The following is a 26,582-nucleotide window of genomic DNA, read 5'->3' as shown; positions in this document are numbered from 1 at the left end:
AACCATTAAGCTTTTGTAGTTTGATTACTGCAGGATACTATTTGAATGATAATTTCTGTTTAGCTATTACATATTCAGATCTGAACAATGAAGCAGATGTGATTACTTTTTCTTGATGCGGCTTTCCCCACAACTTTTCACTTTCACTCACGCATTTTTCTAAACTTTTCTTTTCTTTTATACTCATGATTTCTACGCACTTCATGTGTGATTTGCACTTTGCATGCCCCCGATTTTATTATTTAGTTTTTTGGCGTTATTAGCAGAAACACCAGCTAAAAACCTGTTATCGATACGCACACGTTCACTGCTTTCCACCTTCAGTTCACGAGCTTGTGAACACACGGTGCATATTACTAAGTTTTTGTCATTTACAGACAGCCACGGCTTAGTCTTTTGCCAGTTTTGAAAACGTGATAAGGCAACACAATTTCCTACTAAAATCTCCAGAGTACTGTTACTCTCATTCCTACCTTGAGACGTGTCACAGTTTTCAGTCACCGGGGATTCAGTCTCTTCCCCTGCATTAGCACCATCATTATCGTTTTCTTTTTCTACATTCACTATCTATTTTAACTCTTTTAGCATCACTGTTAGTATCCTGATTGTCAGAGTTTGTAAACGTATCAGGTAATGCACTGCTCTTAAGGAAATCAGAAATTTTGCTTTGTTCGAATGCCATCCTGAAATTCCGTAGTTCTTACAGGCCTGGACACACTCAACTCACTAATGAAGCTACTGAAGCGGGAACGTGTGAAGATCGCCGTGTGTTCAGCAAACGCGAGGCAACAAATGAACGGCACCATTTAATTTGGAGTACGCGATGCTGGGGAGCCTGTGTTAAGCTCCACCCAACGTGGTTCGCGGCTAGCGAAGTCAGACTGTCCGATCCCGTCTGGTAGGTACTGCTGCTCACTTTGCACTACTTTGTGCTTTCGTCCCAGGCGCGTTAGTCTGCACCATACCGTTGCCAAAAGGTGGCCTAAAGGCAAATGTTCGTACAGGTACCGGGCCGGTCACCACCCTGTGTCTTTGCCGGGGGTGGGAATTTCAGCCACTAGCTCACCCCTCTGCGGTACGACTGCTGCGGTATGACTGCCACACTACTTCCCTCTCAAGCTCGCAAGTAAACGGATGACGTACCTTAGACGAAAGCAACAACGACAACATGAGAATGATGATTTAGTTCTAAATGTTTTGAAATGCTTCACCACTACATAACACTTTTTTCAAAATTAATAAGCAAACATATTAATAGTAAGACTGTATTAAAAACTTTCAGTGTTCGGCTCCACAAATTTAAATTATATAAGTTTTACTCCAGTGCATGGGAAATAAACATCCCAGATTGGGATGCATAAACTAAAACCAAAGGAGGGGATGGTCTAATGCAGAGGGGGGAAATCTCCCCAAACCCCCCTGCAAATCGCACACTGGCTATAAAAATTGTGGATTGATTCAAGTCTCCAGACATGTTCCTAAACAATTTTCTTGAGAAAGTGTCTTCTGAAAACCTTCACTACATGGTTAGAAATGATAAACTGGAGCATATAACTTTATAAAAATATTTTGACAAGATGTAGGTACTTTTTGGAAAATTTCATAGTGATTATCGTAGCCTAAGAAAATTGTACAGTGAAGGTTTATGAAACAAAGAATGGCTGTCTAACTTCTTAAAATCTTTTATAATCATCCAGGCAGGGCTATATTTTAATGAAAGAGACAAGAATTTTCATTATACAATCTTTGAACACCAGTTCACCTGGCAAAAGGAGTTCATCATACTTCTGACTTTTGTGACATTTTTACTGTATTACACATGTTGGTATTATGTCTACTTGTTTTCAACTCATGGTAGTAAAAAAAAAAAAAAAATTACTGCATTACGCAGGTTCATAATTTAAAAACATACAGGACATGAAGGAAATGAGAATGAGAAGATATGCGATTTCCTTACACTTTCATACATCATACTGTTTCTTATCCCTTGTACCTAGATTCTCCGCATTTGTTTCATTGGGTAATCCCTTCAGAAATGATAATGCTTTAACAAAACAAAATTTTAAGATGATGTGATGAAAGTATCCGGTAGAGTCAGCACCTTTTTTTTCTGTAATTAATTGAAAATTCACTTCATAGAAATAAGATTTCAATACTTTTCTACAGTAACTCTGTCTTAAAGATTTCTGCCTCCCATGTAAATACTGTACACAACTTGGTCAGCTTCATGTGTCCAATATTGTCACCTTAATAAATACAGTGCAGAAATATCATGGCATTTTAAGTTGTCAAGGATGTGAAAGGACAAACTGAAACTAGTTTATTAGTTTACTGTTTTTATTTTTTTTACTTTCAGTTTCTTCTTTTTATCTGGATTTGGTCGTATCCGTTTTATTTCATGCAATCTGTACTCCACACCAAAGTCATTGATTCCTGATTGATTCTCTGATTTATTCTTCCTTTTCAAATTCATTCTATCCAAGGATGAAAAATTTACTGAAATTCCTTTCAAACTTTGCAGAGAAGTGATATTTTCTTCTGTGGATCCAATGGAAATAAATTCATCTGTTGTTTGCTTACGTCCTTGTGGTACAAACACCCTTTCCTTAGTACTAGTTCTGTACCTATAAAAGGCTGTAAATGATTTATCATCTTCTACATTTTTATTTTCAGCTTCAGGTTTTGCTAAAGCTTCGACATTTTCTAATTCTTCCGATAGTTGTGTTGTTTCTACAGAAACTGGTGAGTCAGCCTGTAATTCAGTAGGTGACTTACTGAAAGAAAGGGCATGGAAGACCTCTAAGATACACTGATGCATAGCTGCAAAGGCATTTTCCTCATTGCTATTGACAACCTGCAACAAAACAGAGCAAAAATCATCGTACACTAGGAAAAACGGCATTACTCAATATACTATCACATGAAAAAAATAAGATTTACAAAATATAAAAAGGCAAATAAAATTTAATTACTGATGTTGAATAAATGAATGAAAATGCCCACACTTATCAACAGTGTAAATGTTGACTGGCTCAATGTGAACATTTGAACTTAATTGCAGCACAAGAACTCTTTCTAACAAATGGAAATATGGGTGGAAGGATGACAGAAGACAACGCATAAAGTGCTGACAATGCAAAACTCAATCTTTTATTTATATAACTAATCCTTTTCCTTATTATGATAGCACGCTGGAAAGTAATGCTTCTGAATTTTTTGTGCGAAAACTCTTAAAGCTTTTTGAGTAAAGCAAACTTTATCAACATTCTACATCTTTATTCGTCATGCCTACATATATTTTATTTTTCAACAAAGTCACCCTGGAGCCATACACATATTTCCCAACAGGAGACCAGTTTGTTGATACAGTCACTGTAGAACATCTGACAGTCAACGTAACCACAATCTCACCCCTACTTGCACCGTTCCATCACTATCAAAGTGAAGTCTTTATTAAAAAAAAAAAAAAAAGTTGTTGGTTTGTATCATGTCAGAGGCCATTTTAAAAGTTCCTGAATACCTTGCAGAAGAAATTCAGTGCCTGGAGGACACAAGAAAATCAATATCTATGCAGAAGATGGCTTGTGACTATTTCTACACACCATGTCAAACAGTTTCATTGGACAATGTATCTACCATATTTAAACAAATAACAGCTTCTCATTGTCACTGCAGAACCCTTTTTATAAGAGACCTACCAAACATCTTTCATCTGGATTATTTTTTGGTCCCTCTCTCCTGCATCTGCACAGGGTCACTGTGGTTATGAACGGATTTGGATTGTTTAATTATAAAGAGTGGCCGGATGCCTTTCCGGTTACCACCCCCCCCCCTCTCCCCCCCTGATGTATCTGAATCACGACAGCTGGAGCAAAAATGAAACTGAAGCACTGTTCCTGAGAAATGATACTTGCCTGCAATCCAAAAATGTTGCTGAAGCCTAAATCAGAAGCGAATATTTTTAAAGTCTTGTGCAAATGAACATATTAATTCTATACACTATTCCTGCTAACTAATACTGTCTGACACTTATTTCGACAGTCCACATGCTCAATACAACCTTAATAATACCATGACTGCACTTCTCAAGCACTCACTCCATTTAAAGCCTACATTTAAAGGTTTTCTAAAAGTCTCTGGAGCACTGTAACACAGCAGTTAACTTTCAGCAGTTGTGTTTTATTTATGTAGGTAGACCTCTAGTGCAGGGTTACACTAGCCATGCAGTGACGTGGAATTCCTTGCCTCTTTCGGAAGTGGTATCACATACCACAGATCCAAAATTGTGTGAAAGGTACAAAGGTTATTTTCAATATCACAGACTGGTGAACAGTGCTTTACTACCACAATTCTGTTGGAGGTGGTATAGCCTTGACTCTTTCTGCCATTTGAAAGACATAACAAATCACAGAGAAACATTATAGTAGTGATTGAAGCATGAGCATTTTATTTTATATTTTGGCACTTAACCACACATGTATATACCATAAGACTCTCTTATAAATAAATATAGGGTGTCTCATCAAGCAATACTGAATTATGTTTGCTCCAGTAAAGGTTCATTTCACCTCCCATCTGCAGAGTTATCTTCAGCACTGTCAAAATGTTGAGATATCCTCTGCATTAACCCCCACATTCTTGCAAGAGCTGCATGATTAATGTGAGTTGAGGGAATCGACCTATGAAACTTTCTTACTCTCCTCGGTATGGTAGTGGGCACCATCTCTCACCAGACTGTTGGAAGTATTTGCTTATGTACTGCACTCAAAATTTTACACTGCCATCAAATTGTCTAAATTATAGACATGAACTCAGAAGTCCATCAGAGGGTGCACTATTTTCTAAGCTTAGCATAAACTCTAGGGCAGACTGTGTTGGCATCTAAACAGATCACCACAATGACTTAGTTCTCCAAATTCTAGCCATTGTCTACTTACTGTCTAAAATCTTGCCATGGGAGTGTGTGTGGTTGTATGTGTGAATCAGGACTAGAAAAAGAGCAAGCACTTGAAAGCTATTGTGAGTACTGTTTTCAGTTTCATGTTTCTATGCTCCATACATCAGTCCGCTTTAGTGAGTGGTTGCCTCTCCTGTATTTTACGTATTGTTGCATCAAGGAATTTCCATTGTTATACTGTCTAAATTGTGTTGTCAGCACATGCCTCACTGGGTTTGCCCTACCTATCATCTATTGGAATCACCTTAAATGGGGATTGTTTCCCTCTAAAATGGTGTCATATCGGTGATTAATTGATTCTAAGTACAGTAATTTACCATTTCCACTGAACATCTCCTGCAAGAGTATAAGGAGATAATTGGTAGTGGAGGACCTTCTCGTTGTGCTTCAACACATCACTTCACATCGGTCAGAGCGGCATGTATCTTATACATCAAGACCCTATGAATATCTGGGCCTATAGGACAGAAGTGTTAGAAATCCACATTGTTTTATCAGCACTGATATTTTTTTTAAAAACAAGAAATGGAAGAGAGAAGTGAAAAATAATTTCTTTTGAGTCTCACTACCAGTGGTTCATTCAGATGTAGATAAAACGTGAAAATAAAATTTAACTGCAGCAGGTGAAGTTAAACATATAAAGTGATTGACAAAGACAGTTGGCCATTAATTACGAAGTCACTCCACCTCTAGCTATCTCTCAAGCTGTCAATCCCAGTACAGACCAGGATCATTTAATATACAAATATCAGAAGCATAAAGGCTTTTTGTTTAAAAATCCTTAACTTTGTTTAAATGTTTCTTCTTATTTGGAGAATACAACAACCAAACTACAAAGATACACAATGATTATTTTACTTTCTCTATAATCTTGAAAGACTCAATTACTTGCGTCATTTCAAAGCTGAAGACTGCATTTTATAAAGAGCATTTTTGCACTGCACTTGCACATGCGGTTTGAGTGTTAGGAACAACAATCCCAGTATGTGCTGAGAAAGGAAGGAAAGTTGGAGTAAAGCTTCACATTCAGACCAACAACATTAGAGATGGAGCACTTCCTATTCTGTACAAGGCTGGCAAAGAAAATGGTCTGTGAGGGCTGTATTCAAAATATTTACCATGGTAATTACCTGAAGTTATTTAGGAAAATCACATAGCTGCATTTAATGAATAAATTCGTAAACTTGTTTCTTGTAGCTGGCTACGTATTTCTCCTTGGAAACAGGACTAAGAACACTGTTCATGCAAGTTGAAAAAATCAAACATGTAGTATCAGCTTCGCTTATGCCTTCCTGTTTAATAACCAACCTTTACATCAGGCAGAATCTTAAGACAGTTAAGATTTTCGGGGGGTAATCTTTTGTTTAAACCAGTTTCCCAAGAGGTAAGTATATATAGCAAAGAAAAAAATGAAGATCTGACACATGACCATGACCTCGGGAGGAGGAGATCATTTTGTACAATTAGAGGGACTCCATATCCATATTTAGTAAATAAGGTCCATGATATTTTTATATCTATATTCCACAAGCCATCCCATGGTGTGTGGAGATGGGTATTTTTTGTACAACTGTCACTTCCCTCTCCCCCCTTTTTCGGTTCCACTTGTGAATGGTTCATGGGAAGAGAGAAGTAACATCGCTCTGTAGCCACATACTTATGGCAACATGTGGAGATTGGCACCAATCATAACAACAAGAAGTTTGAGCAGTTTATATCGCACAATTAAAATACCTATACGTTAGTTGGCTGATATTTAGTTTCTTCTGGTATAATAGCTGTGTGACACGATGATCACACCAATGCCAGTAATTCCTGGAGCTGACACACAATGAGAATCTCTGGTGCCTCTATGGTTTCATCCTCAGAGTCAGAAGGCTAGAACAGTTGCCAGTTTCTTCCCTTTAACGAAGCAATGCAGGCTGCTGAGTATTTTAATGTTTAGTACAGGGATTACCATAAAATAATTTCTTATTACAAATTTTAGTGTACACTTTATCCCGTTAACTCCTCATGTATGCAGAATAAGGATTTCTTTTGAAAGTTTCCTCCTACCATTTTCCAACAGATTCTGAACTCCAAGACATTCTGTTCATCTGTACTATGCCTATTCTACTTCGAGTTTTAGATACAGAATTTAAAGGCTTCAATTCTCGACCCAAGAGCAGCTAAAGAAACAGCCAACATGTACAAAGTCTAACATGAGTTAGCCCAGTACAACAGGGCACAAAAGGAGCTCCAGAGGTTTAACACTATTGGTTCTTTCCCTCAATAGCCATCCACCAAACACACATGCACAGTCAAAGGTGTCTTTATCAGATGTTTCTCCCATACTCTCACCACCGGTGAGTGAAAACCATAACACAACACCCACCAACAGTTGCTAAAGCACATATACAGAGCTTATATTAATAGAGAACTGGTGATGTTGACAACCAGCCAGCTTCTGAAACAGATTTACTGAACCTCAATGAAGCAAAAATGCCTGAATGCCCACAGGTGATCATTTAACACCAATCTGGAAGCAGAGCTATCTTATGGAAAGTAGCAGATATGCAATAATTCCTCTCAGTATCTTAAATTTAAATGTTTTCTACAGCTCAGCTACTGTATTTCTGCGGTAATTTGTATGGAACATTGCTTGGCTACTTACAACCCTAAGGAATTCGCTGCAAACCAGTAATCAACAAAATCAGATCAAGTGTCTCTTTGTAGTAAAATTTAATTATGAAACTGGTGATCACAATATGAAAGATTAATAAATTACAGCAGTTAAATTAGCAATCAATATGAAGCTTTCATTTTTCTTATGCTCTACCTTCACTCCAAGACATATGCATGGAAATCCAAATGCTCTGCTTGTCCCATTTCTCAGGCCTGACACAACAATGCATGGAATATTGTGAACTGCACACAAAGTTCCTATATGTGATACCATAAACTGTGGATCAACATCCTTCTCAAGTAGCACAGATAGAATGTGCCCACCCTCAACAGCACGTGCAACCTCATTCACACCCAGACATAAATATTTCCTGCAAAGAAAAGTAAAAGATGTCATACAATTGTCATAATAAATTATTGCATTTAATGCTTATTTAAGACTTTTGCCTCCCCTTCCTTTGCCATTAAGAAGTTACAGTTGGTTGTCAATTATTACAGTCAGTGAAAGTTGATTAATATGAAAATCTTTCCCAACATAGAATTAATTTACTTGTTGTACAGGATATCATATTAAAAGACTCAGAACCCAAGGCATATACCAAAGTGCTGTCACATATAAAGTGTTTGGGATAGTCAAAAAGATGAGTATTGCTCTGTGCAAACTGCAAGAGTTAAACATAAATTACAGAAAGGGCATAGAAGCAGAAACTGGAGAAATTAACACAGCAATACTTAATCTGGGAGATGACAAAAGATAATTTTAATAAATTCAGCTTACAGTTTAAAAAATGTTGGTTACTTGCATTTTCCATGGACAACAGGTGTTGTGTAAAGTTCATGGTATCTACCATTCTTGGTCCAGCTGTTAAATTCTCAGCCAGCTAAAAACATTGATTCTCCCTATTTAATTGCTCTCATAACTGTGACCTGAAACCCTCAGCTTGATTTTTCATTCAACTGCTAGCCAGCACCCCCTCTTGTCTCGTTGTTGTTGTTGTTATCTTCAGTCCAGAAACTGGTTTGATGCAGCTCTCCATGCAACTCTATCCTGTGCAAGCTTCTTCATGTCCCAGTACCTACTGCAACCTACATCCTTCTGAATCTGTTTAGTGTATTCATCTCTTGGTCTCCCTCTACGATGTTTACCCTCCGCGCTGCCCTCCAATACTAAATTGCTGATCCCTTGATGACTCAGAATATGTCCTACCAACCGATCCCTTCTTCTAGTCAAGTTGTGCCACAAATTTCTCTTCTCACCAATTCTATTCAATACCTCCTCATTAGTTATGTGAGCTACCAATCTAACCTTCAGCATTCTTCTGTAGCACCACATTTTGAAAGGTTTCTGTCTAAACTATTTATCGTCCACGTTTCACTTCCATACAAGGCTACACTCCATACAAATACTTTCAGAAACGACTTCCTGACACTTAAATCTATACTCAATGTTAACAAATTTCTCTTCTTCAGAAACGCTTTCCTTGCCGCTGCCAGTCTACATTTTATATCCTCTCTACTTCAACCATCATCAGTTATTTTGCTCCCCAAGTGGCAAAACTCCTTTACAACTTTAAGTGTCTCATTTCCTAATCTAATTTGCTCAGCATCACCTGAGTTAATTGGACTACATTTCATTATCCTCGTTTTGCTTTTGTTGATGTTCATCTTATATCCTCCTTTCAAGACACTGTCCATTCTGTTCAGCTGCTCTTCCAGGTCCTTTGCTGTCTCTGACAGAATTACAATGTCATCGGCGAACCTCAAAGTTTTAATTTATTCTCCATGGATTTTAATTCCTACTCCAAATTTTCTCTTTTGTTTCCTTTTCTGCTTGCTCAATATACAAGTTGAATAACATCGGGGATAGGCTACACCCTGTCTCACTCCCTTCCCAACCACTGCTTCCCTTTCATGCCCCTCGACTCGTAACTGCCATCTGCTGGTTTCTGTACAAATTGTAAATAGACTTTCGCTCCCTGTATTTTACCCCTGCCATCTTCAGAATTTGAAACAGAGTATTCCAGTCAACATTGTTGAAAGCTTTCTCTAAGTCTACAAATGCTAGAAATGTAGGTTTGCCTTTCCTTAATCTATTTTCTAATATAAGTCGTAGGGTCAGTATTGCCTCTCTTGACTTAACTGGCAACAGTTCACTTCTTTTCTTTATATTACTGGACTTCCAATCTATCTAAAAATACTTCATATTCTATGGAAAGGACTGTCTGGTGGTAAAAGAAAAAAAGGGATGAATATGCTGAAGATGTGTTCCTTAATTTGTGAAGTCAATTAATACAGCTTTTCACTGGAATATAACGAATAAACACGCACACCATTTCTGGCCATCTTCGTGACTGCAACGTAAACTTCCTAGCAAACACGACATCAGCGTGTCATTGTCAACAACATGATTTGCTACAGCATTAAGGAAGCTTCTGTTGTGCCTTGTAGAAGTGCTAACGATTACTAATATTTTCATCGGCCATTGTAAAGTTGCCCTGGTCGATTTTTTTTGTCTTCCAGTCTGCCCTAGTAATTCGCAACAAGCTCCTCTCCAGCGCACATAGGAAGTCCACTTCTCACTGCCTCGAATCCGAAATAGTAATTAATAGTAGACACTATTTAGTCTCTCAAAAGCACTCCAGCACTTTTAATGACCTGTTTATCCCTTTTGCGCTCCATTTACTCAAATACTCAGCTGACAAATTGTAACTCACTACCTCGTTTTCCAACTTCACTGGCAATTTGTACTATTTTATTTTCAGCACATTAGTTATTAAACATGTCTGTCTTTTATTGCGACTCAGACTTATTTTAAAAGTGAAGAAGAGTACTGGCCTACCTCTTCACATTATACTAAGAAGAGGTGAACATTGCTTTGGATGGATATGCTGGCCAAAGATTCAGTTACTTCAGAAGTGAATTAAGAAATGAAGTCACAACACTCAGCAATGAGTAAAATGACTAATGGTGGTGGTGATGATAATGATCTGATGTGTCTTATGGATACCAACAACTGCACAGTATAAATGTTCTTATTGAACACTGAAATTTTACTTCATTAATACCCATTATGATGTAATTAAAGTGTCCTCCTCTCCCAAAGTTCACCATTCCGAATTGATGTAAATGCTTTCTGTATTTTTCATTGTGATGAACTATGCTACTGTGTTTATAGTAGTACTGAAATCTGTATTATGCAGTATCTTTTGTGTGGTGAATACAGAGAGAAGAGAGGATGGATAGTGTGCTGAGGTTTGAGCTGAAAATAAATTCAAATGTAGTAATTAAACTTATAGAGGCAAACATTAAAAGTTATACACACTGCAACTGCTGAGATTCGAACTCTGAAGCTTTGGTAATCAGAAGAAGATTCAGCTATGACTTAAACTATCTATTCTGCTTTTGAGTCTTTGGAGAAGTCGAAAACATTACCTTCTCTTAATCCTGCAGTGTTGCCACACCACAAATGATATATTATGCACATTTTGAGAAACAAAACTGTTTTTTTTTATTTTATTTTTTTTAAAAGAAAAGAATATCACACTTCATGATGAACCTTGTAGTATAATTTTTACTGCTACTATGCAACTATGGACTACACGGAAATCTATATAAATAAAAATGTGAATGTTCCTTTGTTCAAAATTGTGTATATCCAAAAGTTCTTAATGATGGTTCTGAAATTTTGAGAAATCTGAATTCTAATATGGGTGTGTTTTTAGGTACCTAATTATTGAATATATGATGTATAATAGATGTATAAGTAATTTTTGTAACAAGTTTTCCCTATTATTGAACCTATATAAACTTATGTATTACATATAGGCAGATAATGAGTATACCAATGGAACATTGTGTCATCATTTCAAAGCAATCGGTCGAAAACTTTTGGAGATTTGTGATTAGGGACGTTTACATTTTCTAAAAAAGTACAAACATAGGTGTTCATTTCTTCAAAATCTCAAATCTCCAAAAGTTCTTCATGGATTGCTTTGAAATTTTGACACAACATTGCATTCAAATACTCAAGTGTTTTAATATATACACAATAAAGGGGAAACATCACAAAAACTTAAATTTTGTATTGTTCACAATCATTAATCTCCAAAAGTTCTTGAACAATTGTTTGAAATTTTGACACAATGTTGAATTCTAAAATGAGTGCAGCTAGTTCTTTAGTATATGTGTATCTTTAATACATGCAACATATAAATATGTAAATCATTCCCAAAAATCTGAAATGGACCTTTCCACATTTCTTCAAAATTTTAAACATTACTGTAATAAATGTTTGGATGCATATAGACTACACACTTTTATTTATATATTTGCAAATAGTGAAATGTTAGCAAACAGAGAAGTTGTATTTATGGCGCATTGGTTTATGAGTAGAATACTACTACAGAATGTGGATTTGCAATAACAATAAATAAGGCTCAAGGTGAGAGAGAGGTGGAAGAGGAGATGGACTGAGAGGTGGGAAGAGAAGGAGACGGACACACAGAGGGGGCAGGAGGAGATGAATAGAGAGGGGGAGGAGAAGACAGACAGACAGAGAGAGGAGAGAGGTAGGGAGGAGGAGATGGACAGAGAGAGGGGGGAGGAGGTGACGGGCAGAGATAGGGGGAAGATGGAGAAAGATTGACAAAGAGAGGAGGAGGGCGGGATGGACAAAGACTGGGGAGAGAAGGAGATTACGGCGTATTTCCAATTCCTGTGCATATCCTGTGCTATTCAAGCAGACTAAACCACAGCAAAGTGTGGCCAGGTACAGCTATTGTTTCAGTATTTATGATGATTGCTCTATCATAGAAACAGTATACATGCAATGAAAAATAGTGCTAAATTAGTCAAATGAGATGAATCTTGATCAAAACACAGAATGTCAATATATATAATAAATGTAATGTGGTTTGCCATGCATGCCATTATAACTTCACAACCCACCCCTAAAACCCCTTGGGGTTAACATGATATGGTAGCCCTCCAGTCCCCACCAATGAAGGTTTTGGTTTGGGTCTGGATTGGATTCAAAGATACTGGTGCAAAAGAGGGCATCACACCAGTGGATTTATTATGGAAAGTCAGTGGAGCAGCTGGGAACTGAGTGTTGATGTGGCCAGGCCTGGGCAGAATGTTCCTGAATTTACCGGACAGAATGTTGAAGTGCGGCAGTAGCGTTTATGCTGATACGCGTGTCTGAAGTGGCTGCCAGCACATTATTTTGGGTCATTTTCGGCTAATAAGAAATAACACAAACAAACCAGGAGACCACAATTTTCTAAGAAAAATTTATGTCCAAAACTTTTTTTGAGACCTTCCCAATTAAGACCTTACAGCAGTTTCATATTATCATATAGATAACATCACTATAGTGTATTGGATTCAATTCTTTCCTGTTTTTTGTATTTAAAAAGTTTATCAGCTGCTATTCCATAGTCGCTAAGTTTCTTAAAAATCTTTTTGTTATATTATACAGTACACATTATGATATTGAGTAACAGACACACATGTGCATGCTTAAGTTTATCCATCTTCATGCTCTATCAACCAAACCTAAGGAGACAACTTGTTACTAGTGCTTCAGGAATGAAGATATGTAAACAGCAAGTTGATCACTTGAAATTCGCATTTAATTTTGGCAAATATATCTACGAGATTTGGATCTGGATTTTCAATGGCGCTGGCTGTAATTATGCTGCTGTTTATTTTACAAAAATCGATTTTTATGAACACACATTTTGACTCTGTATTTAGCATCTGTAACTGACAGCAATCAGAAACAGTCTAGTGGGTTTTACACACAAGCAAACGCGTAGCAAGGTTAAAATTTATGTATGAAATTATCTGAATATATCTAGTTTCCAAGTATATTTATGAGGCAACATACAATTTCAATGAAGTAAATTACACAAACACTTTGTAATGTACGTTACCTCAGTCCTTTCTCTTTGAGCACTCTTTGCCTTTTGTTTTTTTCTGTTTTTCTCTTGGGATTATCACATTTACTGGTTTTGACATCAGATGTTATTTGTTCTTCACTTTCATTAATTGTGCTGAAAAATGAATGCAACAGAAGGTGTCAATTTATTTCAATATACAAGACTTTGGCTTTGACCAGTGATGTCATTAACTAGTATTACAAATATAAAACAACAGAAAATTCAGGATGGAAAAATGACAGTATTACAAAAAGGGTACACTGCTACTCACCGTATAAAGATGTTGAGTCAAATACGGAAACAACAAAAGGATTGCTATTATACAACTGAGCTTTCGGCCAAAAGGCCATCTTCTAAAGTAGAACACACACACACACACACACACACACACACACACACACACACACAGACCACTGTCTCTGGTCACTGAGCCTGGTCTCAATGGCCAGTTATCATTGAGATAGAGAGTGTGTGTGTGTGTGTGTGTGTGTGTGTGTGTGTGTGTGTGTGTGTGTGTGTGTGTGTGTGTGTGTGTTTTTTTCCCCCCTACGTTCGAAGGCCTGTTGCCCCCGTCTGCAACTCACCCTCGATTTTATATGGTGAGTAGCAATTCCCCTTTTCACAGTACTGCAACTGTGTCGTATCTTTTGCTTTTAACTATCAAAGTATTGAGACACCACTGGGAGTATGGGAGATGTTCTTGTTATTAACATCTTCAAACACTTAAGAAAATAAAAATTTTTTCCCTGCTTTTCCATAATTTTCTGCAACTTAGATGCAACAATTTGACAAACATTATTTTGGTTTACAGATGAGGCATTTGCTCCATTTACTTCAATATTTTTTGAGTACATAGGTAGAATAGCTCTTGTTGAATGTTAATTTCTTTCTATACGCTGTAAAATAAAAGTGAAAGACGGTGACCAAGTTATTTTGTGGAACACATTTTGTAGGTTACAGTATCACGTTAAGGAAGTGGTCTCTGATTGTGAAAGTTACAAGATGGTATATAAGCTGCAGGTCAACATAACACGGTCTAGTAAGCTATGTGGAGCATGCTGAATCCAAGATCACACTGAACCTAAGTACTTGAACATACTTGAATCAGTAGCAAACTTAGACATTATAGCAGACACCTGAGAGAAACTACAGTGATAAACATTGTTAGACACAGGAATAGCTGACAGAAAAAATGTACACCTCAACTGAGAACTCCTCCTGGAAATCACTGTAAGGCTCACTGTGAAAGCAATGTGCTACACAACACACTTCTGACACTGTCAATGTGGGAGCAATCTTGGCAGGTGAGAATTTAATCAGTGTTAACTGCACAACAAAAGTAATTAGACAAACAAGCAAACAAAAATCAGGAGTCAAATACTGAAACTACTACGAACAACGAAAGTGAAAATGTTATGTTCAGTAAAGTGCTTCAAAACCTTTGATCAAGCAAAAAGTAGGGACTCTGGAAAGTGTACTTCCATCATTGACAAGTAATTTTCCTATGGAAAATAGTGATCACGATTATGACGACGACAACACAAATGTGGCTACAGTGACTTCCACCGCTAGTGCAAATCGCATGTGTAACAGTGAAACAAAACCCATGATAGAAAATATACCAAATACAGACATCAACAAGCAGACTGAAGAAAATTCTCCAAAAAGCATAAATAGACTACCAGAAAGTAAACAACAAGCGGGTGAACAGAAGGCAGTTAACTGCAGCTAAAAACAAATGAAATTGTTAAAACTACAGATACACCTAATGGAATTAAACCATTGTACAATACTGAGCTACAAATTGAAAAAGTTGGTGAATAGTATCCTCAGAAATCAACCATGCAAACATTTGGGGAAAAAAAAAGAAAAAACAATTTCAGTCATAGTAGATACTGATAAAAAAATTCCCAAATGGCGAAATGAGCCAAGTTCCATCTTAGCAAACTACGAAGTGCAAAATGAGTATGCCATGTCACAGTATTACATTTGAAAAGCTAGAAATAAAGCAAATGATTTAACAGCTTTGACCTGTTGTTGACTTTATCTTAATTTGACAATAATATATGGCTCAAGTACATTGTTACATAATTTTTACTCCCAAGAACATTCAGTGCTCTACTGCGTATCTGCTATAAGTGACAATGACGAAACTGATGGATCAACCGTAGATGAAACAGAAACTGTAAGTCTACTTGTTAAAATTGTAAATTTGAGGGTCCACAAGAATGTTTCAAATCATTTTATGGTTATGTTCTCACTTTGAAAATATACAGTTGACCTCCTACAAACTTTACAGTAAACTGAATGGGGAATGGGAAAAGTCACTTCAGACATCATCATTAATTACTTGTCCATCCAATTAAGAGAATTGGATTGGACACGCTGTGTTCATCCAAAACCAATACTTGAAGTGTTATAAAGACATTACAAACTGCATAAGATTCTTTTGCAAACAAGATCAAAGGAACAGATTTCTCTTCATCCTTGCCGAAAAATCAGACACCAATTCAGAGCATATCCACATAATCCACTATTGCAACAGACGAAATGGATGGTGCAGGTGTTATTTCAAAACACGCTTCACTATTATTAATACATTGTCTATTAAATTTGGTTGGCTGTTGGAGCTTGAAGATGGACTTGGTGTAGGTTCGTTTTCTTGGCGAGGATGCTTTGTCGTGCTCCCCTACAAGAGGCAGGTCATGAACATTCATGCAGAAAAAGAACTGAAAGTACTGTAAAAATGCTCCAGATTTGCACTATGTATAGTGCCTCAGTACCACCATACTTCAAAGAAATAGTGAGGCCAGATTTGTTCAGTGTACATGGAGATTAGCTACCTGAACTGAAATCTGGAAATGGTGAAAAAGTGATTTCAAGAAACTACTGTGTGTGGTGTGGGTGGGCGGGCATGTGTTTAACAGACAATTCAGTGCCCAGTAAACAGCATGCATGTTTTGGTTTATCATTTTCCAAATGACAATTTTGAAAATGGAATGCCTCAGTTACAATTAGTGAAGCTGTTTAAAGCAAACATGCTGAGTGACCTAAAATTACACCCTTCATACTCTCAAGATAAATTCTTTTCTAGCGATAGAACAGCAATTACCTACTTTGCAACTCAATGCTGTACTTTTAATTTTGTTATAATGTCCACTTACTGTTTTGATTGTTATTGTGGAGTAATGTAATCCACATGCAATCCACCCAGTCTTAACTGGTCACTGAAATAACACATGTATACTTGTTTGGAGTTTCTGTCAGCCAAACACCATGTCCTCATAGCTATATTAATCTTGTCATAATGGTTTACAATGGATGCACTGTTGCTATTCAAACCTCTGAGACACTGAAGCCCATGTGTTGCCTGCTCGGCAAAACAATGACCACGAGATTCTTCACTTTTCCCTTTACTTTTTAGCTGCTCCTTTTTTCAACTCAAAGTTTCATTTGAGTAACTCACTCAGCCCCTTTACCCAAAGAAATTAATTCTGAAACCATAAACTGATTTTCACAGCACGTGAGCAGAACTTGGGAAATATGGAAGCGTCCGATCCCACCCATCTGCTTTGACCATGACGTCACAAATATGGCGGAAACTACCATAAACCATGATTCCAGTATGGCGCATATAAAGTCGTTACATACACATTAGGAGGACGAAAATACATTGAAAAACAAACACACACACTTTCGACAAAAAGCCTAATGACACTAATGGGACAAGGGCGGGAAATGGGGTGTTTTTGAGTGGGGGGGGGGCTAACTAAATATAAACAAATTTAGACACCCACCCCCATACAAATCCACACAAAAAGACGAAAAAAACCGACATCACAAAACTCCCCAAATACCACTAAACACAATATCATCTGGAATCGGACACTTCCCTTGACCTATATAGCTCAACAGCAGCTCCCGATCCCATAAATTAGGATCAAACACTTCCCTTGGCCTATATAGCGCAAAAAAATCTCCCAATATCAACATACACAGCCACACATTGGGATCGAACACTTCCCTTGACCTGCGCACTGTTAATTTTATCCATCATATCCATTCCTGAACAAAAACAACAACCGATTAATTTTACTAAAATTACCACACGATGTACAGCGAACAACACTAAATTAACCTTCACACAAAATCGTTAACTCACTGAAACGAATTCCACTACAAACACAGCAGACACTAACAATTCTGGATAATGAGCAAAAGCAAACTGAGCCCGTTATACCACACAAACGAAAACCCTGAACATACCACCAGAGAGCACAACAAAACACTACACGATGACATCTAGAAACACACCACACTCACAAACCAAACTCTGCGCCGTCATGACGTCACACACGACAACACCCTTATGTCACAGGTCAAAGCCGACGCGTGGGATCGGACCACAAACCAAACTCTGCGCCGTCATGACGTCACACACGGCAACATCCTTATGTCACGGGTCAAAGCCGATGCGTGGGATTGGACACTTCTGTCAACCCAGAACTTGCACACAACACTTCATTTCCAGTGTGTCAAAAGTGTAAGACATGAACTTTGCTTCATCACTCTTCAGTTCTTAGGTAAATGGTGTCTCAATACAGTTGGACGTAAGAAACATTCACTATGGCAAAAAGTATAGAAAGGTGTAAAACCAAAAGGGAAACTTATGCTGCAATAAGATTCTGTAAAGATGTAGAAAAATGGGAACACTATAGATTACACTGTAAAATTTTGAAGAAACTAAAAGGAAATCAAAAGCTCTTCATTATGAGAAGAAAATAGATAATTCTAATAATAAAATAAAAACAATTTGGAACATTGTAAAAAAAAAAAAAAAAAAAAAAAAAAAAAAAAAAAAAAAAAAAAAAAAAAAAGAAACAGGAAGAGATACAACAAGCAAAGAAGATGTAAATAAAATCAGATATGAAGGTACCCTAGTAGCTAACCCCAAAACGGTGGTGGAGATTATTAATAAACACTTCCTATCAGTAACTCAACAGATTGGTTGCAAGCCCAATGTTGATGAAGCTGTAACTCTTTGTCAAGCAGTATATTCAAACACAATTTCAGAAATGCACCTTAATTCTGTCACTGTAGAAGAAATTCAAAAAATCATCATGTCTCTAAAAAGTACGAACCCTGCAGGGGTTGATAATATATCTAGTAATTTGCAGAAATATTCTTGTGTGTGGATAAGGGACATTCTCTGTCATATTTTCAATGCTTCCCTTCAGAAAGGTGTTGTTCCCAGAAGACATAAGTATGCCATTGTGAAGCCCCTGTACAAAAAGGGCGATAAAGCTGAACTAACTAACTATCGACCTATCTCTTTGCTGACAGCTTTCTCCAAAATTCTAGAAAAGCTAAAACATGTAAGAATTACTCATCATCTCATGAAGAATGGAGTTCTCAGCAAGAGCCAATTTGGCTTTCAAAAGGGCCGTTCAACACAAGACGCAGTCTACGCATTTGCAAATGAAGTCCTAGAAACCCTTAATGAAAAAATGCTAGCACTTGGTGTCTTCTGTGATTTATCCAAAGCGTTTGACTGTGTTCATCACCAGATTCTCTTGCAAAAAGCAAAATTAGTAGGAATAAGTGGTGTTGCAGGCAACTGGCTACAGTCGTACCTCCAAGACAGAAAACAAAAAATTGTCTTGAATAGCTCGGGTAGAGTATGTGACACTTCCTCAGATTCTGAATTGAGTTCCATTACATGTGGAGTGCCTCATGGCTCAATTCTTGGGCCACTATTATTCCTGATTTTTATGAACGATCTACCATCATGTACAAGCCTGCCGTGTAAATTTACATTATTTGCTGATACCACAATTTTTATGAGCAGTAGAACAGACAACAATCTTGAGGAATTCATTAATCACATACTCTCAGATGTCATTAATTGGTTCAAGGTGAATGATCTCTCATTAAATTCCAGTAAGACCAGTTGTATTCAATTCTGTACAAAAACAGAAAAAGAGAGAGAGAGAAGTGTGACACGTGGTAATCAACCAATAGTAGGGTCATTCCATGTCAAGTCACCCAGGCCTTGACACCAACCAAGTCAGATTTTGATGAAACTTGGTACAATTACTTCTTTTATCATCCTGAAAGCACTTGTAAAATTTTTTTGCTCTTTCTCTGATAGTTTTTTTTTAATAAATTTTTAAAGTTTGTAGATTTGGCGTTGTTTCAGCAGTCGGAAATCTTAACTTAAATGTGTCCTCACAACTAAAAAAATTTGTATATTAAAGAAAGTATGAAATTTTGGAATAAGTTTGTGTATTATATCTAAATGTTAAAAAAATTACCATAAAGATATATTAAAACCTTTCAAATGAATAAAAATTTACAAGTTTTTTTTTAGCTAACGGATGTTCAATTTTACAAAAACTGCAATATCTAGAGTCTCAGACCTGATAGAAAGCTAAAATTTGTTTTAAAATACTCTTAATTGTATTAGATAAAAGAAAAATTATGTTGGCTTTTTAACCTGTTTAACAGTTATCTAATTTTTAAAATAATATTAATTATATTTTAAAAATAAAAAGTACCAAGTGACTTAGACACCGAAAATAAGTTTTTGTCTTCTTCAAGTAACAATGTACGCTTGGATTTTGTTTTGTTACTCCTGTGTTTTGAAGTAAAAAATTATTACAGTGTTAAATAGTGCTCGGATAGTATTTTATTAAGTTTATTCGAACTTTCAGTAAGTACTGTTACTTAGTTTACAGAGATTCTTTTCCAATATCCTATAAAAGTAACCAGAACAGTAAGCAGACCAAAAGTGATATCAGTATGTCAGATATTCAAACCTGTAGCGTAGGGTTATTTAAAAAATCTGACTGTTTCCAAACAACCTACACACCTTCAAAAAAGTTTCAACCGGTATCTGAATTGAGCGAGGAAGAAAAAGATTTGATCCACTTACGATCTGGAATTAATCTGTGTGAATTTAAGAATATATGTTCATACCACAGCTACTACTTTTTAAACGTTTTTGAAAAGTATCAAACAACATGTGTAGACCCACTAAAAAAACACAAAAAGCCCATCAAAAAATCATTGAGAAGTGTAGGCTTGGATCTTTCTAAACAATTACTGACAAAAAATATTAGCATAAAACCTGGACAAAAGTTTTGCTCAACATGCCGTAACTTTTGTGAGGAAAAATTAAGAGTTGAAGTCAATGAAAGTGAAACAGATGAAGTCATGGTTGAATTAGAATCACAGGAATCCAGAAATGAATCCCTCGTACAAACAAACATTGCTCTTGATAATTTAGGTTTAACACCGACAGAGCTTCATGGCTTGTCAGAACAAAGTAAAGGGTCTTATTATAAAAGGAAGGTTAGCAGTATCGAAAAGACTGCAAAAAAAGGCGGTTTCAAAAGCATTAAAATATGATGCACCAAGTTCTGATGATGTCGAAGAAGATACAAGTGTTGTTGAGAAAGCAAAGGATATTGATGTAATGATTTCTCTTATGAAAGAGAAGATTTCATCTGTTGGGAGGTCTAGAAAAATCCAGATTCTGACCTTGGCTCCAGATTCTCGGAGTCAAAATAAAGTGATGAAAGAATTTAATGTAAGTGAGTACATGGTGCGACAAGCTAGGAAGCTAAAATCTGAAAAGGGTATTTTGGAAACTCCTGGTCCAAAAAAAGGTAAAACTCTTTCTGAAAATACAGTAAGACTTGTAACAGATTTTTATGAAAAGGATGAAAGTTCCAGAGTGCTACCTGGAACAAAAGACAAAGTAAGTGTTCAAAAAAATGTGTACATGCAAAAAAGACTCATTTTGTGTAACTTGAGAGAACTCTATTATTCTTTCTAATGGAAGAATCCCGAGGTAGAAGTAGGATTTTCAAAATTTTGTTTCTTGAGACCTCAATGGTGTATCCTTGCTGGTGCTGCAGGCGCACACACTGTATGTGTATGCAGTATCCACCAGAATGTTAAACTATTACTGGATGCTGTGAAAATTGAAGAATCTTATAAAGACCTAATTAAGATGCTTGTGTGCAACACGGAAAACCAAAACTGCATGCTACGTCATTGCGACAGCTGTACTGCAAATACTGCACTAACTGAGTACTTATCTGAAAAACTAAGTGAAGATTATGATTTAGAAGAAGAAATTGTAATCAGTCAGTGGGTTAACACAGACAAGGCAGAAATGATCAAACAATCTATCAGTGTTGAAGACTACATTTCTATATTGGTTAGGCCATTGGAAAAGCTCACCCCGCACTCGTTTATAGCAAAATCCCAATCAGCAGCCTTTAAAAGATTGAAAGAAGGCCCACCACCCAAAACAGCAATTCTTGTGATGGGTTTCAGTGAAAATTATTCCTTTGTTATACAAAATGAGATCCAAAGTTACCACTGGAATAGAGGTGGTTGTACTCTACACCCAGTTGGAGTTTTTCTAAGAAATGAGGAAAACAATGTTTTTGTTTCCAACCAATGTTTTATTAGTGATGACAAAGAACGTGATACTGGTTTTGTTAACTTTGTACAAAAAGAAATTACAAAGTGGCTGTCATCACATCATACTGACTGACTCAGTTCACTACTTTACAGATGGTTGTGCTGGGCAGTACAAAAATAGAAACAGTTTTAAAAATTTGACTGAACACTTGAGAGACTTTAATTTGAAGGCCCAACACACTTTTTTTGCAACAAGTCATGGGAAGTCGATTTGTGATGGCCTAGGAGGAACTATTAAAAGAATTTTAAGGAAAGCTAGTCTACAGCTTTCAGACAAAGAACAAATAATGACAGTAATCAATGTGTGTTCATTTTCACTTTATTGACAAAAAAGAAGCTGATTTACTACGGTTAAAACTAGAAAACCGTTTTTCAGCAAGCCGAACCATTCCTGGAACAACAAGTTTTCATAACTTCAAACCACTTCCAACAAAAAACCTTGAAATTAGAAGGACTGCAGATAGTGTAAAACCCTCCTTACTCTTTTCTTTCCATTCATCTTCTGATTGGGTTCGTGTTGAACCACCCATAAATAGCTATGTGGCTGTAAATTACGATGATAACTGGTACTTTGGACTGGTAAAAACAATATTCAGTGATGAAGAAGATGCAGAAATTCTATTTCTACATACTTCAGGACCAGCTGCATCATTTTATTGGCCTGAAAGAGAAGATTCTTGCATAGTGCCTTTGGAGCACATAGTCTGTGTAGTAGACGCACCTCAATCAAGCGGCACTGGAAGAATGTATTACTTCAATAAAGACTGTATCAAAAGAACTGAAAGCTCTCGGATGAAGTGGAAAAACAAGTTGAATCAGCATTATTGTTTATTAAAAAGACAAAATTACTCAAAAAATTCAATGTTTCAAGCAATCAGTTGGGTTATACATAAGTGTCATAACTACACTATCTTTGTACATAAAGATAATGTAATCTACGATAATTAATAAACATGTTAAAAAGCCATCATTATTTTTGTTTTATCAAGTAGCCTGTATGTTTAAGAGTAAATTAAAACAAATTTGAGCATTCTATAAGGTCTGAGACTCTAGATACTGCAATTCTTATAAAACAAAACATCCGTTAAAAAAAGAAAAGAAAAAAAATACATATATATATTTTTTTCATGGAAAATATTAATATATTTTAATAGTATCATTTTTATCTTCAAATATGTATAATAAATAAACTTGCTGCAAAAATTCATGATGTTATCTAGAAGAGTTTTTAAGATAAGCAATTTTAGAGTTTTGAATACAAATTAAATTTACCATTTCGGAAGGTTCGGAAAACGCAAAACATAAAAACTTAAAAAAATTATTTAAAAAAAACTATAAGAGATACAGCAAAAATTTTTTGCAGGTGTTGTCAGGATAGTATTAGAACCATTTGAGCCAAATTTCATGAAAATCTAAGAAGGTGGGTGTAAAATTTATTTTTTATTGGGTGATTTGATGTGGAATGACCCACGTGGTAATCAACCAATAGTAAGAATGGAAACAACAAAATTTCTTGAAGTGTACATTGACAAGAAAATGAACTGGTCTTCACATATTATTGATCTCTGTAAGAGGCTTAGCTCTGCTACCTATGCTTTACGGGTTGTCACTATACGTGTTGAACCTAACACTGCAAAACTGGCATACTATGGCTATTTTCATTCTCTCATTGAGTACGGAATTATTTTTTTGGGGCAACCAGCCATTAGCAAGGAAAGTGTTCATTGCACAGAAGCGAGCTTTAAGAATTATATGTGGATTGCGCCCAAGAGACTTGTGTAGAAATAGTTTTCGTAAACTTAAAATATACACAACTACATGCCAATATATTTTTTTCTCTCATGTGTTTTGTTTGTAAAAATAGAGAGATATTTCAACCAAACAGTAATTATCATCAGGATAACACACGGAGGAAGAATTACATACACAGCAAGCTCAGAAATTTGAGCTTGGCACAAAAGGGTGTCCATTACACTGGAGCAAAACTCTTCAATGCTCTTCCTCCCGAAATAACGACAGAGATTTATAACAAGAGAAAGTTTAAGAAAGCAATAAAAATATTTCTGCTAGAAAAAGCTTTTTGCAATCTAGATGAATTTTTAATTAAATAAATTGTAATATTTTAATATTATATAATACAAGTTGACATAATGCCACTAAGAATGTTATTTAACCTGCTCTGTATCTGTTTTCTGTAGTGTTTTAATGATTCTAAGAAAATATGTATTTTCTTTTTCTGTATTGCTGCCCAAAGAATTTACTGTATAAATTTTTATATAATTACGTACTCAAATTTCTGTATATGCTGTAAGATTATCAGATTGTATTTGTAAAAAACTGACTTGATCCACGTCCTTGTGTATCCAACACAGATGGACCTATGGAACACGAAACATCAAATCAAATCATATGCACATACCTTTCCAGGGTTTTGAAAATGTTTTCAGCAACAGCTTCATCGGCCACCAAACTGAAAAATGAAAATACCACTTACTTGTACCTACATTACATACACCGTAAAACTCAGAACTGTTTTATATAACAAATTAGCAAGAAACACTTTTCATTAAAGGGCAGGTCTACATAGGAAAGATCTTACAGCAATAATTCTGAAACAGGCGATTTGATACAAAAAGACATGTAGTTTTAAATTGATAAATATTCACATCCTTTTGACATAGCTTTGTATTTCGGAATAGGCCTGTTGTGTATTTTTTGTTCCATTTTAACTACTACTGTTAACCCTCTCAAAACTGCCCAACATTTAATTAAAATAATTTTTTTTATCTGAGTACTTAAGTACAATTCTGACGCCAGAGTATAGGTCTTAAAATTACAATTAGAAATTCTGGCTCAATTGCTTGATGTGGAAGACTTGACTGGTGTGGAAGACCCTACACACTCCTAGTTATGCATTGCATAATTTGAAATGTCATTCTTGGCTTAGGTATATTTGTGGCATATACATGAAATAAGAAAGGAAAATCTAAAAGTGAACACAAAGTTCACTTAGACTTGGCCTCCTCGAATGACAACATTTACTCTAAAGCTTACTGACTAACAGTTTGTCAAGAAGCACGAATTTTTACTCCATACTGATCATTTTTCAATGAAATATGCTTCATCATTGCAGTACAATATAGGACGGATACAAAAAATACAATAATTTTTGTTACTATAACGTATTACAGTATAAACCCTGTGCAATAATCACTGCATAATTATAAAAAACATAAAAACATAACTATACAAAAGAAACAGCAACTAATAATACAATAAACTATAAAAAAATTGTTAAGTGCTAATATCCTCCTCGTGCATCTCAAAGAATTCTTTAATGTGATAAACTGGCTAATCTGCTAGTCACTTAATTAAAAGAAATGATCCATAGACCAACATACACTGGTAACTGGTTGAAAATTTTGATTAGATTCACTCTGTGGGAATTTACAATTCCTCCCCTGGTGTAACTAAACCAAGAGGTCTTCAATTCTCACATCAGAAATCAAACATTTGACCCTAACAATACAACGCATATTCAATAACGTTCACTACCAAGAGGGCGGCGGCACACTTTATGACGAACACAAAAAAAGTTCGAAAAATTAAAACTTTTGTTGACTTTGATTAACAACATATTTTTTAAAGAGATATTGATATGTACGTAGGGTACAATACTGAATATCACATGAACCTCGTTGTGAAAATTCGCATTCAGAATTTGGTAGAATTCATTACAACAAATATTTTTTAAGAATTTTAAATGTAGGCAAATATACCAGTACGCGACTGAATGACAATCTATGCAAAATGTGGACATAAAGTACACTCCCCACCCCCGTTGATATAGTTAGCATTAATACGCATCACTTAACCTTGACTACAGAACTGTCAACATTCGCCTGTCTACATGTGACTCAATTGGTTGAAGTAAACAAGTGCCTACATTCTGTTTATCTGTATATTGTAACCTTAACGTACAGGTATTGATTAGAAGTTATACACGACGCTGTGCTATCCCTCTATTTAAAACACAAAACAGTTATAGTTTACGAACACATGGTAGTTATTACTTCGTAAATATCTTGGGTTTCATCAACACATTACGGAGGCACTTCTCACGTGGTTTCTTCTTTCCTGCTAAAGTGCGCTTCTGTTGATTTTTTGTTAAAACTGGAGTCTCCATGGAAATGCGGGAGAAAATCTACTGCTAACTGAATACTTAACATAACCCAACTTTTTTACAGCAGTCAACACAATTTGACATTCGCGCTTCGAAACTTCAAAATTAATTCACGCAAAGGTCTTGCTATACTACTGTCATGAAGAACTCACTTGTCATGGATGACACAACTTAAACACATCGATCATTGCGTTCGAGATAACTAATCACCACAGTCTAAACCGAGCAATTCGTGCACTTCAATTTACAAATTAGATACAAAATAATTTGAGAATATTTTCGAAGATAGTTCATACAATATGAGTAGCTGGGATCTGAATATTTTGCTCGTTCACGTATT

The 26,582-nt window shown here is 36.0% G+C and overlaps 1 protein-coding gene across 3 annotated transcripts; it reads right to left on the bottom strand.

The window, feature by feature from the left end:
- Positions 1-1,861: 1,861 nt before the first annotated feature.
- On the bottom strand, positions 1,862-26,373 carry LOC124596043. Of its 3 annotated transcripts, none has more exons than XM_047135013.1 (5): positions 26,133-26,373; positions 24,479-24,529; positions 13,558-13,677; positions 7,776-7,992; positions 1,862-2,854 (listed from the first exon to the last, which is right to left on the bottom strand). In XM_047135013.1, exons 1-5 carry the CDS (start codon positions 26,243-26,245, stop codon positions 2,324-2,326), a joined length of 1,032 nt encoding a protein of 343 aa, XP_046990969.1. In that variant the 5' UTR covers positions 26,246-26,373; the 3' UTR covers positions 1,862-2,323. The 3 variants fall into 3 exon arrangements, with proteins under 3 accessions (XP_046990969.1, XP_046990970.1, XP_046990971.1); XM_047135014.1 differs by lacking the exon at positions 26,133-26,373 and adding an exon at positions 25,839-25,936; XM_047135015.1 differs by lacking the exon at positions 26,133-26,373 and adding an exon at positions 25,754-25,825.
- Between the last annotated feature and the right edge of the window lie 209 nt (positions 26,374-26,582).

The sequence above is a fragment of the Schistocerca americana genome, chromosome 2, assembly GCF_021461395.2.
Source record: "Schistocerca americana isolate TAMUIC-IGC-003095 chromosome 2, iqSchAmer2.1, whole genome shotgun sequence".
In the NCBI taxonomy this organism is placed as follows: Eukaryota; Metazoa; Arthropoda; class Insecta; order Orthoptera; family Acrididae; genus Schistocerca; species Schistocerca americana.
Note: the sequence above shows the minus strand (reverse complement) of the source record. Positions and strands in the feature narration are given on the sequence as shown.

Coding starts and splice junctions, on each gene's coding strand:
- LOC124596043 (XM_047135013.1), bottom strand. CDS start 26,245: ATGGAGACTCCAGTTTTAACAAAAAATCAACAGAAGCGCACTTTAGCA. Junction 13,678..24,478: donor ATTTTCAAAACCCTGGAAAG/GTATGTGCATAT, acceptor TTCATTTTTCAG/CACAATTAATGAAAGTGAAG. Junction 7,993..13,557: donor CTCAAAGAGAAAGGACTGAG/GTAACGTACATT, acceptor TTTTCTTTGCAG/GAAATATTTATGTCTGGGTG.